General features: G+C 40.3%; 4 protein-coding genes across 6 annotated transcripts; 3 read left to right on the top strand and 1 right to left on the bottom strand.

The window, feature by feature from the left end:
* Positions 1-267: 267 nt before the first annotated feature.
* LOC126782592 (conserved oligomeric Golgi complex subunit 6) lies at positions 268-4,303 on the bottom strand. 2 transcript variants are annotated; one of them, XM_050507867.1, is made up of 9 exons: positions 3,829-4,303; positions 3,619-3,726; positions 3,433-3,500; positions 3,190-3,313; positions 2,972-3,118; positions 2,623-2,883; positions 2,244-2,519; positions 1,560-1,703; positions 268-926 (listed from the first exon to the last, which is right to left on the bottom strand). In XM_050507867.1, exons 1-9 carry the CDS (start codon positions 4,243-4,245, stop codon positions 492-494), a joined length of 1,980 nt encoding a protein of 659 aa, XP_050363824.1. In that variant the 5' UTR covers positions 4,246-4,303; the 3' UTR covers positions 268-491. The 2 variants fall into 2 exon arrangements, with proteins under 2 accessions (XP_050363824.1, XP_050363823.1); XM_050507866.1 differs by having other exon boundaries at positions 268-1,001; positions 3,829-4,301.
* A 1,482-nt stretch (positions 4,304-5,785) lies between these two features.
* Positions 5,786-9,993, top strand: LOC126782155 (probable apyrase 7). Of its 2 annotated transcripts, none has more exons than XM_050507338.1 (3): positions 5,786-8,173; positions 8,657-8,991; positions 9,587-9,993. In XM_050507338.1, the coding sequence occupies exons 1-2, from the start codon at positions 6,193-6,195 to the stop codon at positions 8,965-8,967; spliced, it is 2,292 nt and encodes a 763-aa protein (XP_050363295.1). In that variant the 5' UTR covers positions 5,786-6,192; the 3' UTR covers positions 8,968-8,991; positions 9,587-9,993. The 2 variants fall into 2 exon arrangements, with proteins under 2 accessions (XP_050363295.1, XP_050363294.1); XM_050507337.1 differs by having other exon boundaries at positions 9,575-9,991.
* A 637-nt stretch (positions 9,994-10,630) lies between these two features.
* Positions 10,631-14,172, top strand: LOC126783218 (protein root UVB sensitive 1, chloroplastic). The gene is made up of 7 exons (XM_050508640.1): positions 10,631-11,361; positions 11,445-11,720; positions 11,949-12,005; positions 12,091-12,289; positions 12,491-12,606; positions 13,170-13,346; positions 13,576-14,172. Exons 1-7 carry the CDS (start codon positions 10,663-10,665, stop codon positions 13,858-13,860), a joined length of 1,809 nt encoding a protein of 602 aa, XP_050364597.1. The 5' UTR covers positions 10,631-10,662; the 3' UTR covers positions 13,861-14,172.
* A 337-nt stretch (positions 14,173-14,509) lies between these two features.
* On the top strand, positions 14,510-16,176 carry LOC126783449 (mitochondrial pyruvate carrier 4). The gene is made up of 5 exons (XM_050508920.1): positions 14,510-14,645; positions 14,968-15,066; positions 15,235-15,287; positions 15,678-15,751; positions 15,888-16,176. The coding sequence occupies exons 1-5, from the start codon at positions 14,591-14,593 to the stop codon at positions 15,931-15,933; spliced, it is 327 nt and encodes a 108-aa protein (XP_050364877.1). The 5' UTR covers positions 14,510-14,590; the 3' UTR covers positions 15,934-16,176.
* The last annotated feature ends 406 nt before the right edge of the window (positions 16,177-16,582 follow it).

Raw genomic sequence — 16,582 nt, 5'->3', positions numbered from 1 at the left:
ATATTATTTGATCTGGTGACATGTCCCTAACTTATTGTGGATTCTAGATTGGTGAAGTATCCATATTCTTATGAAGACATTTAAAAAAAAAAATTCTTATGAAGATATTTCGAGAACTTGATTGAAGCTGGTATGTCGAATTGTGAGAGTGATAACAAGACAAACAATAGATGAATCTGTATCATGACTCGTGAGTTTATGACGACGCCTAGCAATTGCGATACAAAAGCGGGCAGATTCTGGATATTTGAATCCTGAGGCTTGAAATGTAGTCAATTAGCTTCAACATAAAAGCTGATGAAAAAGTAATCTTATCCACGCTGTAAATACAGCATATCTCACTAGTATCCCCCTCGTCCTAATGTCTTATACCACCCCCTAGAGTATTTACCTACATTCTTTTTGGCTAGGGAATACTCCGAAATCAAGTGTCTGATAATCCGATGAATAAAGAACAGACAATTTATCTGGTCCGGAAAAATAGTGCTGCTTCAAATTCCTAAAATGGTCCTTATCTGGTCCGGAGGATGCCTTGCAAGTGATTTCGGATCTGAGTAGCCATTCTTAGGATCCATAATTGCCTTGTATGTAAGCTCATATATTTCTGCCAACGCTTTGGCAACTTGGATGCAAGCTTCAGCACGCAACTTTGGAACCTGCATTTGCTCGAATTCAGGCAGGAAGCTCTCACTTCCCAAAACAAGCCCAAAGAAACCCTTCAAACTCTCAGAAAGAGCAGCCGGACAAGTTTCTTCAATCTCTACTAATGGAGTATTGCCAGACTCTTTGTTGACCGAGTCACGGAAGTGAGGCATTTTGTTCGACAAGCCATATCTTTGAAGGATCGCATCAACCTCATTTTTTACAAGACCGTGTATGTGTCTGTCTATCATTGCCCCAAGACTCTTCACATACTCTGCTGCAACCTCATTGCCCAACAATGGTTGTTGGATGGCACACAAGCAGTTAATGAGGAAAATTTTGGAGGATGTTTCACTAGACTGCATTATTTCATGTATGCATATAGTCAGGAACCAATTCAAACACCTAAAATATTATCCCAAAAGGCACAGAATTCCAATCTTCAAATTCAAAAGAAAAAGGGATATTACAACTACAAGAACAAAACTAGAAACGGTTAACATACAAGCCCTTGTATGATTCTACCAAACACTTGGAACATTTTTTCTTTATGAAGTCAGTGCAGCCTGAAAAGCTCAGAAAATTTAGTTTTCATGAGTCTTAAGTACTCAGTTGCCTCGATAGAAATAGCAAATTTGGGATGAACGGGAGTGACAAAAATCTTTGAACTCACTTCAAGCAAGGAAAGTTATTAAAATTTCTTTAACTGGGAAGGATGTCATTGTAGTCTGCAAAGATTGATCTTGGGTTGGTGGAAAGGGTGAGATAATGGGATTCCAATTTGACATAACTTTGCACCAGGAAAAATGCAATACAGCAGAATTGATGAGAACAACAGACCTAACACTATGTGTATGAAGATAAATTTGCGCAGACAGCAGGGAAAGTATTGATAAAAGAAAGAGAGAAGTAGAAACCTGAGCTGATGAGGCAGAACTGATGGACAGTAGTGCATCAACTGAGGACTTACTGAATTGACCCAAATCAGAACTCATTCTACTTCTTCTTGAAGAATGGCCAGCTCCCTTGGACTTGTGTGCCTCTGCTGCTTGTTCACATATCTGCAATGACAGAAGTAATGGACTTTATTCACCATATCAAATTGATTGGATACTGTCTAATGTAACCTGTTCTTCATAACATGAGTGTATCTAAGAAAAATATTCATCAGTTAATATTCCATGACAACATGTCAAAGTCTGACCCTGCAACAAGTTTGGCTCACAAGACCAGGTCTCCTAAATGAAGGATGCAGGAGCTGGGAAATAATAGGCTACGATATAGAAAGAAGGAAAAGTATATATAAATTAGAGAAGAGAGAGAATGCAGATGAGAGCTGATAGGGGATCAAAAAGAGAACAAGGACAAAAGAGAAGATTAAGAAGCTGGAATAGCGTAGCTTTATGGACTGATCCAGTTAACAGAGGGCCTATATGTCTGATTATACAGCACGCAACAATCAATGGTACTCTAGGCGGAGTTTTTTTAATATTTTGAAAACATGACATATGTAGACACCACAAGTTGTTTTCACTTATTGTAATGCTACAGAAAGTTTAAGATTATGCATTTGTATAATCATATGTACGTTATATACACACCTGAATAATTGGATCGAGTAAAGCAGAAATGACTTGATCGAAAGGAGGCTTCTTCTGAAGCATCATGCTGTTATAGGTCTCAACTAATTCAAGCAGCACAGAAACTCCTTCTCTTACTGCTGGGGGTGGAGAGAGGTCAACAGCAACTAGGGGAGGATACCTCAAAAGCTTTTCTCCTCGGGATTTCAAAATATCGAAAAATGTTTTCTGAGCAGCATCCTTCAGTGTCCACAGTGTATTAGATAAAGCTGTTTCGCTCCCAAGCAAATCTGATATCTGCAAGTAAACAGCCGGTGGTAAATTGGGTGGGACTATAACAAAGAGAAAAAACAAGATATAGGACAGTTTATTACACTGAATTACAAGAAAGAACACTTACAGTGTAACTGTAAAACTCCAGGGTATTAGTCAGTTTATATGAAATTATGAGACTGGATTGCGACTGCAAAACTTGTTCAACTCTCAATTTAAATGGGCGGCAAACTCCTTCAAATATTCTATCCAGAACAAATGTAATATCAGATTCTATCTTCTGAGTATTACTTTCTTGGCTCTTGGACATTTGGTTTGTGGTTGGACTATCAGCAGCAGAATCTGGATCCAGTAGTGCAAGTACAAGTTCACGTTCAGATGCCAAGGCCTGCAAAGAGAGCAGACAAAACTACAATCAAGAAATGATGAATTAATATGCACAGATATAAGACAACCAGTTGGCCTTTGCTCCACACCTGATGTAACCAACCAAGCATATCCCCAACATATCGCAATGGATCATGAGCATGAACTTCAATAGGCCGCGGCACTCCTCCTGGTCCTCCACGTGTGAGAGCACTGATAAACCGTCTGAATAACGCATTATGCCTCATATTCGCTACCTGAAAAATGACCCCATCATCAACACACAGACTATGAAATTATGGAATATGGTATCAGCATAGCGAATCACCTCTTCTGCACAATACTTGAAAAGCACAGGCCTTTCCTTGAGGCAGCGAACCGCAGTTCTCAAAAGATCACTAACTTGAGGATTATCAGAGTCACCAAGCTGTCTACACTCCGCCTGAACCCACCTAAATTCGATGAGGATATTTAAACAGTCACAAACTTAACAACTACCACACTAGTGTTTACCTAATCAAAACAGTCATTACATAAACGAAGATTAGGAAGATAATGATAGAAGAAAAACCTGCAGAGGCGCTCATAAGCTCCCTCTTGGTACACAGCCATCATATCCATGAGCTCGAGACCAGCACGCTGTAAATTGATCAACTTCGAATCAGCATTATATCTACATCAATCATCACATTTCCGATTTTTCGGTTCCGAAATTCAAACAAATTAATCAAACAAACTAAAGAGAAAGACAATGTACCTGGTGATGAGTCCTCAATAGCAGTTTACAATTAGCATGAATCTCCTGAACGTGAGATAGCGCCTTGAAGAAGTCCTCACTCAGTTCCTCCTCCCTCAAAGCATTGATCTATTTTCAATTCAAACACACAAAAACAAACTAATCCGATCTCAGATTCGACTCCGGGAAGAGCACATTCCGTTACGGCGAATGAGATTCTCATTCCGTTACCTCTTGATTGGAGAGCTGGTAATCGCGGAGGAAGCACGACACGATCTGCTGGCGTTGGGTGGTGACGTCGAGCTCCTGCTTGAGGCGCTCGGTGGTGGTGATGATGTCACCGGTGGTGGCGCTGCAGCTGCTGAGAGCCTTGGCGATCTTGTCGCAGCAGTTGGCGAGGGAATTGACCTCGTCCTCGACGCGATCCAGGGACTGCTGCGCCGCGCGCGACGCCTCGAGGAAGTCGACGTTGATGGAGAGGCCGCGCTTCTCGATGCTCGATCTGAGATTGCGCCGCGACTGAGGGGTGTTCTCGGCGTAGAAGGAGGAGAGGGTGTTGAGGGAGGAGAGCACGTCCGGGGAGTCGGTGCGGCATTCCAGAACCTTCTTCAGCTTCCGGGAGAGCCCCGGCGCCAGCTTCGCGTCCATGTCGCCGTCGTCGTACTCGAGTCTTGCTTCGTTTGTGCGGGAGTGATGAGAGAGAAAGCTCGCTCCAAATCTAATGCTACAAGCCGAGCCTGAGATATGGGTAATCGGGTCGGGTGGAAGTTTGTTTTACACTTTACCCCGGGATCGGGATTGGCAATACCATCTTGGACAATTTGGAATTTATCCTATCATAATAATTAGTAAATAATCACCCATGTAGTCGAGGTGGTAAAATTTCTAACTTTAGACCCCATATCTAGGTTCTAATTTCACCAACGATGTGATTAAAAATCGACTCATAACTTCTTTTGGGTAGACAAAGGGGGAGAAGGTGTTTATCTATGACTCATCATCACACATTATCAACAAAATATTGTATTGATCCCATATTAGAACTCTCATGATGATACCCTATTGAGCATATCGATAAATTATAAGTAAATTCCTTTAATTGTATTTGAGGTATGGTCAATTGAATAGTTTAGCACTAATGTTTAAAAAATGACACATTCGTATTTGAAGTTAGATTTTATGGGACACTTTAGTACTTATTTTGATTTATTTGTTAAATCTAGAGGGTAAATTTGATATTTATATATTATTTATCAACATAAAATTTGATGGGTTCAAGGCTAATTTCTATCACCAATGTCAATTTTTGTATCATTTGCTATAAAATAAACATGAATTAATTTTAAGCTTTAATTAAAAGTGAAAATTGAATTTGTTTAGGAAATCTAGAATTTTTTATTTATATACCCACGAGACTGTTTTTGGTTAATTAAATATAGCTTCACGAAATAGTTTATGAGACGATTGAATTTCATAAACATAAAAATGACTTATGTTATTAATGTGACCCAAAATATCAACTTAAACGCATAAAACCATTAAAATTTGAGAATAATGAACACACAACTCATGTTTTTATAATATTTTTATAATTATGTACTTAATTGTCTATTTTACCTTCCCACTAGTTAATATAAGTACTAAAATATCATATAAAACTTAATTTCAAGTTTCAAACTGTCATATGTCAAACATTAAGTACCAAATGCCTCAAGTACCATAGAAGGAATTTACCCATAAATTATTATACTAACTCAATTTTAATTTGGACATAAACTTACACATTAATTTATGTCTAAAATGAAAATTTCATTTTGACCAAAAAATTACGCATTAGTTTTTGAATATTCGTTCTAGATGATAAATTGCAAAATGAAGTGTTTTATCAAGATTCCAGGAGCTGATTAGTGGATAACGTCGTTGATTCTACCATGCCACACCCCTATAGATTATTGTAGCCTTGTAGGTTTGTTAAACTGCTTTTCACATAACAAATAGTCAACTCAGCCCTATCGTCCTATCTCAGGCCCAACCCAGCCAGAGTGGGAATATTATTGGGCCCAGACGTCCAAGACAAGGGACCACCTGGCATTTTCACTTAGTTTACGAAAAGTCACATTACGTAGATTTTAAAAAGAGAGAGAGAGAAACAGAGAAGAAAGAAAGAGGGTGTCGTGTGTGTCGTGCTTCCTGGTTGTGGTTGGATCTGAACAAACCCGGATACTACTCCCACAGAGAAGACCACGAACAAGAGGACAATTCAACCTCCTCTTCTGCTCACCTCTCATTCTGATCCCCTTCGTCATTTTCCATCATTCCAGTTTCAATGCTATGGCTACGCTCGTCGTCTCCCTCCTGTGATCCTCTTCTTCGTCAACTCTAGGTAGCTTTCCTCCCGCTCTTTTTCTCCCCAACATGGGCATTTGGATTTGCGTCCGATTCCTTCAATTTTTCGTCAATTTCTTATGCACTCACTCCCCAACTATACTGTCACTCCGGATCTAGACTCAGTCCTTCTTATCATCATCCATCATGTGATTGATTCATTCATGTTGTTGTTGGGTGTGTTGGAAGTTCAACTCTTTCTTCGCAGCCATGGTGTTTAACTCTTTTGCCAATTTCATTTATTCCCTCTCGATTCGTTGGTCTAGCCCCCAGGGCGGTTCGGTTATCTCCCCTCCCAAATCTGCCGCCTTCGCATTTGCTCACACCGCCCGCAACAAGAATCTCCTCAGACTCTCGTCGTCTCTCCAGGACTTCTCCTCTTATAGCCAGGTTGATATCGAAGATCCCAATATCGCAACGGTCGCACATTCCAAGCCTCCTCCTCACTCGCTGCAGAGAGAAGCTGCGGCTGCCTCCAGCTTCTCCAAGGAGAAATCGCTGCCAGGTGGAGGGGGAGCGGCGTTTTCGCGCAGCAAGTGTGTTCGGGTATTCTTGTGTCTTTGCTGTGTGCTGTTGGTTGGTTTTTTTGTTTATTTGGTTTCCATGTTGGCTTATTCTTACTGGTTTAGAAGAGAGCCGAAATACTATGTTGTGCTTGATTCCGGGAGTACTGGGACTAGAGTTTATGTGTATCAGGCATATGCAGACGATGATAAAGGAAGCAGTTTTCCGATTGTGATGAAGTCGTTGACGGGAGGGGTTCAGAGAAAGCCGAATGCACGCACCGGGCGAGCTTATGATCGGATGGAAACTGAGCCTGGGCTGGACAAGTTGGTGCACAATGTTTCAGGATTGAAGGCTGCAATAAAACCACTGGTTCAATGGGCAGAGAAGCAAATTCCAAGGGATGCACATAAGAGGACCTCGCTGTTTTTATATGCAACTGCAGGGGTTCGGAGGCTGCCGAGTAATGATTCAGGATGGATTCTTGATAAGGCATGGTCGATACTCAAGAGTTCGCCTTTCTTGTGCCAAAGAGACGGGGTTAGGACTATCAGTGGCCTAGAAGAAGCTTACTTTGGCTGGATAGCCCTTAACCATAATAGGGGTATGTTTGGGGCTGGACCGAGAAAGCCAACATTTGGTTCCCTTGATTTGGGTGGTTCGTCACTGCAGGTTACATTTGAGAGTAATGAATATGTGCAAAAAGACACCAGTTTGAACATTAGAATTGGGACTGTGAACCATCATCTCACTGCATATTCTCTTGCCGGTTATGGTTTAAATGATGCATTTGACAAGTCTGTGGGCCGTCTCTTCGCTAGGCTTCCAGAAGTCGATAAGACAGAACTAGTAAATGGGAAGGGAGAACTTAAGCATCCGTGCTTGCAGACGGGGTACAAGGAGAAATATATTTGCTCTCAATGTGTTTCGAAAATCCAGGAAGATGGAAGCCCCTTGATTGCAAAAACGAATTTGGTCAAAGGAGGAAGGGCAGGGGTTTCTCTGAAGCTCATTGGTGCTCCAAATTGGGAGGAGTGTGGTAAGCTAGCAAGAGTTGCTGTTAATTTATCAGAATGGTCCAATATAACTCCTGCAATCGATTGTGACGTGCAACCTTGTGCTCTTCAAGATGGTTTGCCCCGACCTTCTGGAAACTTTTATGCCATTTCTGGATTTTTTGTGGTTTACCGGTTTTTTAATTTGACTTCTGATTCATCACTTGATGATGTGTTGGAGAAGGGTAGGCTGTTTTGTGAAAGAAGTTGGGATGCGGCAAAGAAGAGTGTTGCTCCACAGCCTTTCATTGAACAGTACTGTTTTAGGGCACCATACATTGTGTTCTTGCTGAGGGAGGGCTTGCACATTATAGACAATCAAATCACCATTGGTTCTGGAAGTATCACATGGACACAGGGGGTTGCTCTGCTAGAAGCTGGAAAGACCCTTTCAATTGGACTGGGGTTTCGCAGTTACGAAATACTCCAGATGAAAATAAATCCAATATTTCTTCTCTTGGTTTTGTTTATATCATTGGTTTTACTCCTTTGTGCATTATCATGCATTGGCAATGGGATGCCAAAAATTTTCTGGAGGCCGTATCTCCCGCTGTTTATGACCAATAGTGCCTCTTCTGCATCTGTTATTCCTTCTCCTTTCCGGTTCCAGCGCTGGAGTCCTATTATTTCTGGTAAGCTTTTCTTCGAGACTTTTGATATGATTTGCATGAGTGAATGTATGTTTCTTACAACTTCTGTGAACATAGTAGCTAAATAATCGCAACGTGTTACATAAGGCAAATATTGTTAAACTTCACCATCTTCCCAGTCGTCCTTTCAAGATGTTTCTTATGAATGGACCTTGTACATAATTCCTAGAGAATGTGATGTTTGGATGAACATAATTGTTATTTGTAAGCGTACAGATTGTTCAAGTGAATTAGCCTTGTACATTTATAGTTTAAGAAAATTTATTAGAATGTTTATGTGAAAGGCTATGAGCCCAGAGTCTTAAAATGGGTGATTTTTATGTAAAAGCATGTGATTATATAATGGTATTATTAGGGAAATATTGAGGGACAACTGTGTAGAGCCTTTTCTTAAGATGGTCCTGTGACTGAATTTGTATTGCCCCTGCTATATTCTTAGTAGTCGATGTCAACTTTGTATTTCAGGGGATGGAAGAGTAAAGGCGCCTCTAAGTCCAACAATTGCAGGTGGTGTTCAACAAAGACCATTCGGATTGGGACATGGTCTCAACAACAGTGGTGGCATCCAACTAATGGAGTCTTCCTTGTACCCATCAAGTAGCAGTATATCCCATAGTTATTCGTCAAATAGCCTGGGCCAGATGCAATTCGACAGCAGTAGCATGGGCTCCTTCTGGACTCCTCACAGATCTCAGATGCGTCTTCAAAGCAGGCGATCACAATCTCGAGAAGACCTAAATTCTTCTCTTACTGAGGCACACATGACAAAAGTTTAAGACATGGTCATCTGCAAATTTTTGGTATGCTCATTTTCTTTCATTCTCACTACTCGTTACATTTGTTGAAAAAGAAGAAATTAGATTCTGAATTCAAGCTTAAGGTATTGATATTGGCCCTACAATCTATAAATATGTTGATGCATACCTAAAATAATAGATTCCCAAAAATACGATGACTTGACATATTGTTTCTCCCTTCACGGAGGGTCGATTTAAGAGAAGAAAACATCTATTTTTCTTGGGTATTGCAATTAAAGGATTGTTCCGATTGATATATATACTTGGCTGGGAGGCCAAGAATCTTATTTCAACTTATCAAGATTCAAGGGTGTGTGTCTTAATACAGCGTCTAGGTTTTCTTTGAATCGTTAACCAAATCATACCAGTGCGATCATTATTGGTAATGCCACAGCATATATATTGTCACCAGTCTTAGTAATCTTGTGACTGCTAATTTTGCCTAAAAGTTAAATATGTTTGTTGAATTGAAATTTTTCTGCCCTCTTATTTGTATATATTGAATCATTTCAGATTTTTCTCTTTTCTTTTGGGAGGGGTTTATGGTGGTTTTGGGTCGAGCTGGCCTATTGATCAATGTCAACAGATTGTTTTGCAGGGGAGCTGACTATTTAACAAGGCTGCATGTCCATGGGATCTGGGGTCATGGTGACCACCGTGCTTGAAGGATTGTGGATTACTTGGTACCATAATCACTTTGGACCCCCGGCCCTTACGTTCGATCAGGGATGCGTAATCTGCCAAGCTATACATGAGGCATCTCTGCTCGAGCTCATCATTCTGATCTGAATCTGCCTGATGTGATCAGGAATCCAACAATGTTAACTTTCCAACACTATACGTATATGTTTCACAGTATTAATTCACATTAGCAGTCAATTAACACAAACTTCCTTGTTTTATCAGTTAGCAAATGTTAACATGATAAATGATGAAAGATGATTATAGCAAGGTGTACAAATAGCCTCTTACAGATTCAGACGGTGTTCAAATAATATCAAAAGGTTTCAGGTTTCAGGAGGAACCATTTGCCGGTGTTTCCAAAATCCAAACCACACATAAACGACGAGTGCGTATGCCTCTTCTGAGCAATTTTTTCCCGTCATTTTTAAGTGATCGGTTATGTGACTCATACTCTTTAAAATTGAAAATTATTAAGATATTCGTAGTTGTAATTTATCAGAATACATGAATGGTCTCAGGTAGTGCCACATTCAGGTTAACTTCAATTCGATCAACCTTGGTACGATTATCAGTTTAGTTGAAAACTACCATAAGGTATTTACTCATATAGACCTCAAAATGGTGAAAGAATGATCCCCTTCGTGCATTCATCCTTTAAATTTCAGATTCTATATCACATATTAGTGATATTACCAATTTAGTTGAGGATTAACACAAGTAAACACACTGATATGATGAACCTCAAACTATGAGAATGATCACTTTCATGAGCGCAAGTTTCAAACTCTACATCATTCTGAATCTCTTTCTAACTTCAAAACTTTGATCCCGCCGGCAGAATTAAATTTTTATTTTATTTTTGCATAATTTTACCAAACGCGACATGATTATTACGATTGCGCCGTATAGCCGATAAATGAATAGAAGAAAAGATACAGGTGTATTTTGGTCAATTAGGAAGTATCGCAAGAAAGGAGGGAAGGAGAAGAGATGGGTTGCGCTTCCAAGTCCATGTTCACTCAAGGAACCATTATCCATTTCCGACCTCCACCGCGTCCCTACCTCGCCGCCGCCACGTGGCCCTCTCTTCCAAAGCTCACTCCACTCTTCTCCTCCTCCCTTCATCTCAACTCACCACCACAATTTCGCTCTCACGCCCTGCCGCCTCTAACACACTTACTCACCGCACCAACTCTCCCGCCGGCCGCCGGCGGCTCCGACTCCGGCAACAAAAACAACAACAGCTCTGGCGGTGGCGGATGGAACAATCCATTCGACTCATCCTCATGGTGGTGGCACGACGACGACAGCGGCGGCGGCGGTTCGTCTCACAGCCTCGTTCTCTTCTCTTCCATACTCCTCGCCGCCGTGGCGTGTTGCTTCTGCCAGCTCAGGCTGGCGTATGCCCTAGCGTCGGAGGAGGACGTGGAGTCGGTCTGGGAGGTGAAGGGCGGCAAGTGGACCAAGCTCGTCCCCGATTTCGTGAGAGACGGCTTTGTCGCCGCTCGCGGCGGCGGCTTGGCTTCAATAACCTTTGACAACCTTTGGGTGCAATGCAAGAATCTCTTTGTGCAATTGATGCTTCCAGAAGGTTTTCCTCATAGCGTGACTAGTGACTATCTGGACTACTCTCTCTGGAGAGCAGTCCAGGGCGTCGCTAGCCAAGTCAGCGGTGTTCTTGCCACACAGGTAGTTGAGTTAATTTGTTGTAGTTTCGACGCAACGCATTCGCGTATTTTGATTATGAGTTTGGTTTATTGTGTTTTTGTAAGGCGTTGCTATATGCGGTTGGATTGGGGAAGGGAGCTATACCGACGGCTGCGGCGCTGAATTGGGTGCTGAAGGATGGGATTGGATACCTGAGCAAGATTATGCTGTCGAAATACGGGAGGCATTTTGATGTCAATCCCAAAGGGTGGAGGCTGTTTGCTGATCTTCTTGAAAATGCAGCATTTGGAATGGAGATGCTCACTCCTGCGTTTCCTAATTATTTTCTCTTCATTGGTGCTGTTGCAGGCGCAGGGCGCTCCGCGGCTGCACTTATTCAGGTTATTTCCTTTGTCAAGTAGCCCTGTTCGTTTTTGTACTATAAACGTATAAACTGTGTTGCGTTTAAGTGCATTCTCGTATCCAGTTCATGTTTAATTGCCTACTCATTTATTAAAGTATAGCTTGTGTAGAATGAAACTTTATGGCGTTCTGTAGAAATTCATGCTAGGATGCTGAACAGTTTCATTTTGTGATTCAACCAGTGTAATGATGTTTGATTATCACAGGCTGCTACCAGGAGCTGTTTCTATGCTGGTTTTGCTGCTCAGAGGAACTTTGCTGAGGTATTAAATGGCACTAGAATTTGATTGGTTTATTCTTTTACCTTATTGTATTTTAGTCATTTAAAAGATGTTTAATAAAATGTAGGTAATTGCTAAGGGAGAAGCTCAGGGAATGGTGAGCAAGTTTGTTGGTATCATGCTTGGTATAGCATTGGCTAACCAGATAGGCTCTTCTTCATCTCTTGGCCTTGCGTCTTTTGGTGTGGTCACTTGCATCCACATGTTCTGCAATTTGAAATCGTATCAAGCTATTCAATTAAGGACTTTGAATCCTTATCGTGCTAGTAATTCCTCTTTCTCTTAATATCTGCATTTAAATGGGTTATGTCTTGATACCTCAATTCCTTTTCCTTGATGATTGGACATGTCTTAATCACCTGCATCATCTTATTTTGTACCTATCTTCATATGAAATTGAAATATTGACTAGTTTCTAGTTTCTGGCTTAGAAACTTAATAAGAACATGTTCCTGGTTGATTTGAAGGTTTGGTATTCAGCGAATATCTGCTTAGTGGCCAAGCACCTCCTGTCTATGAAGTGAACGAGGAGGAACCACTTTTTCCAGCTGTGCCGATTCTTAACTTGAAGACAGCAAACAGAGTGAGTTATTCATGTCCTTGTGTGACTTAAAATTAGTTATTAGTTATTATATTGAGTGATGTGGGACAGCCTTGAGATATCTATCTGATGGCTGTGTGGCATCTTGTGGGAGCAAGATGGTAAACGAGTTACAATCACTGTGGGAGATGGAGATTTGATAGATGGCATCACATGATTTTTTCTTTTCTTTTTTTGGAACATTGGCATCACAGGATTTAAAGGCTAACCTTACAAACAAAGGTTTAGATTATTGCAACACACTGCTGAGAAAGAAATAGAGATATGAGAAAGCCTAGTAGATATAATTTTGATTATTCATTCCTTGAGGAAACGGTTCAATTTGCGAAGACGTGATGCTTGTAGCCCAATACTACTGAATACTGAGTGTGACTCAAAACATTTTCTGAAGTTGCCTTTTCTTGATTTAATGGATTTCAAATATGTGTACGTTTTATAGTTACTCAGGATACTTGACGATATGCAATCAAATAATAATTATGAATGCGTATGTTAAAGGTTGTATAGTCTGATGTGCAATGCATTGTTTGAACATCCATCTATAGGCACAACCAACAGTATTATCTTCAAAAGCGAAGGATGCTGCAGCTGAAATTGAGAAGAGGCTGCAGTTGGGATCCAAGCTCAGTGATCTAATCAACAACAAAGAGGATGTGCTTGCTCTATTCAATCTATACAAAGAAGAAGGCTATATTTTGACTGAGCACAGGGGAAGATACTGTGTGAGTATTTATCTTTTCTCTAATCCCCCATCCTCCTGTTTATTTCAGTACTCTTCTGGAGTAGGAATGGCTTTAACGAAGGGAATCCATAAGATAAGATATAGATTCTATCTTCTTGTCTTTTGTTGAAACTGAAAGCTGTAATGCGATTCTTTTCGTCTACTATGCTTGAATATACACATGCACATATATACTTTTTGGTCGTGACTTATATGTTGGTGTGTCTCAGGTGGTTCTTAAAGAAACATCTTCACTACAAGACATGCTCAAAGCAGTGTTCCATGTCAATTATCTGTTTTGGCTGGAAAAGAATGCCGGGTATGAAGCAAAAGGAACTTCCATTGACTGCAGACCAGGTGGAAGACTGGAAATGTCTCTTGATTATGTGCGGAGGGAATTCGACATTGTCAAAACCGATGGGGAATTAGCGGGTTGGGTTACAGATGGTCTTATTGCAAGGCCTGCACCTAATAGGATTCGTCCGGGTTACGAGGCCTCATCAGTTCCTTGCTGACATGACTGCAGATGGTGTTTCATCATGGCATCTCATGAGAAATGTGAAAAGAAACCATCGTGGGATCCCCATGCGTTTTCCCTCGAGTTATTATCCGCTGCATTGGAAAGACTAACTTACAGGACACACGATGTGACAAGAGAAGAGGTACAGTTGCAACATCGGATTAATATGAATAGGTTGATTCGTGTTGGTTATGGTTATCAGGATGCTGATTTACGCATAGAAGAGGAATCTTGACACAGGCCATTGATGTCGCAAATTAGGACATCAGTTTGGTCAGAATTTTAGTTTTTTTTTTTTTTTTTCAATTTTCAAATCAGGGTCTTCTATTTGGTTTAGGACATCCTTTTAGTTGAGAGTTGTATGGTAGGAAACTGTTGTATCGATAATTGCCCACTCCGTAACGGAAAGTTAACAACATGTACTTAAATTAAGTCGGGTTCATTAATTTATATACTTATGTGATAGTTTTGTAAGTTGAGTAATTTTAATTCTAAGTGGAACAAAGTTGGTGTACTGTTCTTATAATTTAATTTTGGAGAATCTTTTTCTTGACCTGGTACACCTTAATTGAAAGAGTTGACTAAAACGGCGCCGTTTGGTAAGCACCAAGGTGCAAATAAGACCACGTGGCACCGTATGACTAGCTTAATAAACACAGTCGAGAGCGGATATTAAGTATTTGAGAGCGAGTAGCTAGAGAAGAGTTACAGAGAGAGAGAGATTCATGGCGACTTCAAAGCTCCAAGGGCTGTGGAACCATCCCGCCGGCCCTAAAACCAGTGAGCTACCCTCCCTTTGCTATCCCAATTCTCCGATTATTCAATCTAATTTCATCTTAATTTCTGTTTGCCCTTTTGGGCGAATTAGGTTTGTCATTTTTGATTGATTTGAATTGTTTCTTGTATCGATCATTTGCTATTATTAAGATTAATCCACCACAATTGAATCAGTTCAGTAAGCTTAGACCACATCGCGAATTTTCTTGGTTCATTGTGATTTATAGTTTGTTGTACAGATTATTCAATCTCATTCAATTTGTTGTATATCGTTGTCATCTGTTATTGTACTGTCTGGGAACCTTACAGAATTTTGTTGTTGCAGTTCATTTCTGGGCACCCACTTTCAAATGGGGCATCAGCATTGCTAATATTGCTGACTTTTCTAAACCACCGGAGAATCTTTCATATCCTCAGCAAATAGGTCTGTTTGATCGTGCTGTTTTATGTTTTCTGAAGTTACAAACATGTGTCTGATCACACACACAAAACATATATTGATTTTTGATTTCAAACTAGTATTGCTCTAAAGAACACTCCTTTTTTCATATAGTTGTAGTCACATCATTGTGTTTTGTTTGATATTACCCAGCTGTTGCATGCACTGGAGTTGTATGGTCACGCTACAGTACAGTCATCACTCCTGTAAGTATAACTATGACTATGAGGATCCTGCTTTTAGAAAATCCCTAGATTTCTTTAAACTGCTATGACTCTGGATAGTGTCATGTATTTACTTTTCTGCTCAAATCCACTTAACACTGACTAGTGATTCATACTTAAGTTATGCATGCATCTACACTTATGTTTCTTATTTCTATTGTTCTTGTGGTCGCTATTAACAAATTTGGAGTGTCAATTGGGACCATACTTATCCTTTTTCCATGAAAGGGAATTGGTTGGTTTACTTATTCATTTTATTTTTGTAAGTTAAGTAGTGAACATAGTTTATTATAGCTTTACTTGGTTACTTTCTAGCTATTCCATATGGATTTTCTGATTTTGATTATTGGTCCCTGTAATTCATATTTGCAGAAGAACTGGAATCTGTTTAGTGTCAACATAGCAATGGCAGGGACAGGCCTCTACCAACTCTCGCGGAAAATACGGTAAGTGAGCATGTCTTCCGAGTTCCGATATGTAAATGTAAAAACCATGTGATACCTTCATAAATTTTCTTGCCGGTGTCTGTCTTAATGTTTCACATTTAATCTGGCACCTCGATGACAATCTTTTTAATTATAGGAACGACTATTTCTCTGAGGCAGAACCAGCTGTTGCAGGACAATGATGACGAAAACTGTTTGAACCAATTGTCGTCATGGGTGCAAGGATTATGTTGCCTCTTTCGTTTGCTTTGATTTTAGTTTCATAGATGAGGTTCCCTTCTTTGGAGGATCTTGGATAGGAACATCTGATGTACTGTGGGTTTTATGTTCTTTTAGTTATGTGTGATCTCGTTTAACGAATATGGAACAGTTCACCAGGCAAACGTTCATGATTGGAGAATAAATGTGCTTCCCATTTCTTAGCAGTCTCATTAGCTCCCTGTATTTCTTACTTATCAGTCTCATTAGCTCCCTGTCCGGCTTGATAATCTCCCCACTTCCCATGTGACCATATTTGAGTCCATTGAGAGATTCTACGCCTAGCGGTATCTAAATTTCTAGCTTATGTTCATCAAAAATGAGAAAGTAAATAAGGGTGGGTTTAACTTGTAGAACTAGGTGGCATAACCCAAACTCCCAGTTCTTCACAGAGGAATTGTTACTCGATTACTGCACTAGATGAAACTGGAGCGGGACTCTGCGGGAATCCATTCTTTCATCTTTTACGGGCGATATTTACCTGAACAAATTGATATGAACAAATTTTTACATTTAGAATTCCTCCCTTTCACACAAGTTTTCTTTGGACCTGTCACAACAGTGAGGTTGACA

The sequence above is a fragment of the Argentina anserina genome, chromosome 2, assembly GCF_933775445.1.
Source record: "Argentina anserina chromosome 2, drPotAnse1.1, whole genome shotgun sequence".
In the NCBI taxonomy this organism is placed as follows: Eukaryota; Viridiplantae; Streptophyta; class Magnoliopsida; order Rosales; family Rosaceae; genus Argentina; species Argentina anserina.
Note: the sequence above shows the minus strand (reverse complement) of the source record. Positions and strands in the feature narration are given on the sequence as shown.

Bases quoted from the DNA above. Each gene is read 5' to 3' on its own strand.
- LOC126782592 (XM_050507866.1), bottom strand. From the start codon at position 4,245: ATGGACGCGAAGCTGGCGCCGGGGCTCTCCCGGAAGCTGAAGAAGGTT. The intron at 3,119-3,189 runs GTGATTCGCTAT...GTCATTTTTCAG, and splicing joins TCAAGTATTGTGCAGAAGAG to GTAGCGAATATGAGGCATAA. The intron at 1,002-1,559 runs GTTTCTACTTCT...GAAATAATGCAG, and splicing joins GTTCTGCCTCATCAGCTCAG to TCTAGTGAAACATCCTCCAA.
- LOC126783218 (XM_050508640.1), top strand. From the start codon at position 10,663: ATGGGTTGCGCTTCCAAGTCCATGTTCACTCAAGGAACCATTATCCAT. The intron at 11,362-11,444 runs GTAGTTGAGTTA...TGTTTTTGTAAG, and splicing joins GCGGTGTTCTTGCCACACAG to GCGTTGCTATATGCGGTTGG. The intron at 12,006-12,090 runs GTATTAAATGGC...AATAAAATGTAG, and splicing joins CTCAGAGGAACTTTGCTGAG to GTAATTGCTAAGGGAGAAGC.
- LOC126783449 (XM_050508920.1), top strand. From the start codon at position 14,591: ATGGCGACTTCAAAGCTCCAAGGGCTGTGGAACCATCCCGCCGGCCCT. The intron at 14,646-14,967 runs GTGAGCTACCCT...TTGTTGTTGCAG, and splicing joins TCCCGCCGGCCCTAAAACCA to TTCATTTCTGGGCACCCACT. The intron at 15,752-15,887 runs GTAAGTGAGCAT...TTTTAATTATAG, and splicing joins CAACTCTCGCGGAAAATACG to GAACGACTATTTCTCTGAGG.
- LOC126782155 (XM_050507338.1), top strand. From the start codon at position 6,193: ATGGTGTTTAACTCTTTTGCCAATTTCATTTATTCCCTCTCGATTCGT. The intron at 8,174-8,656 runs GTAAGCTTTTCT...TTTGTATTTCAG, and splicing joins CTGGAGTCCTATTATTTCTG to GGGATGGAAGAGTAAAGGCG.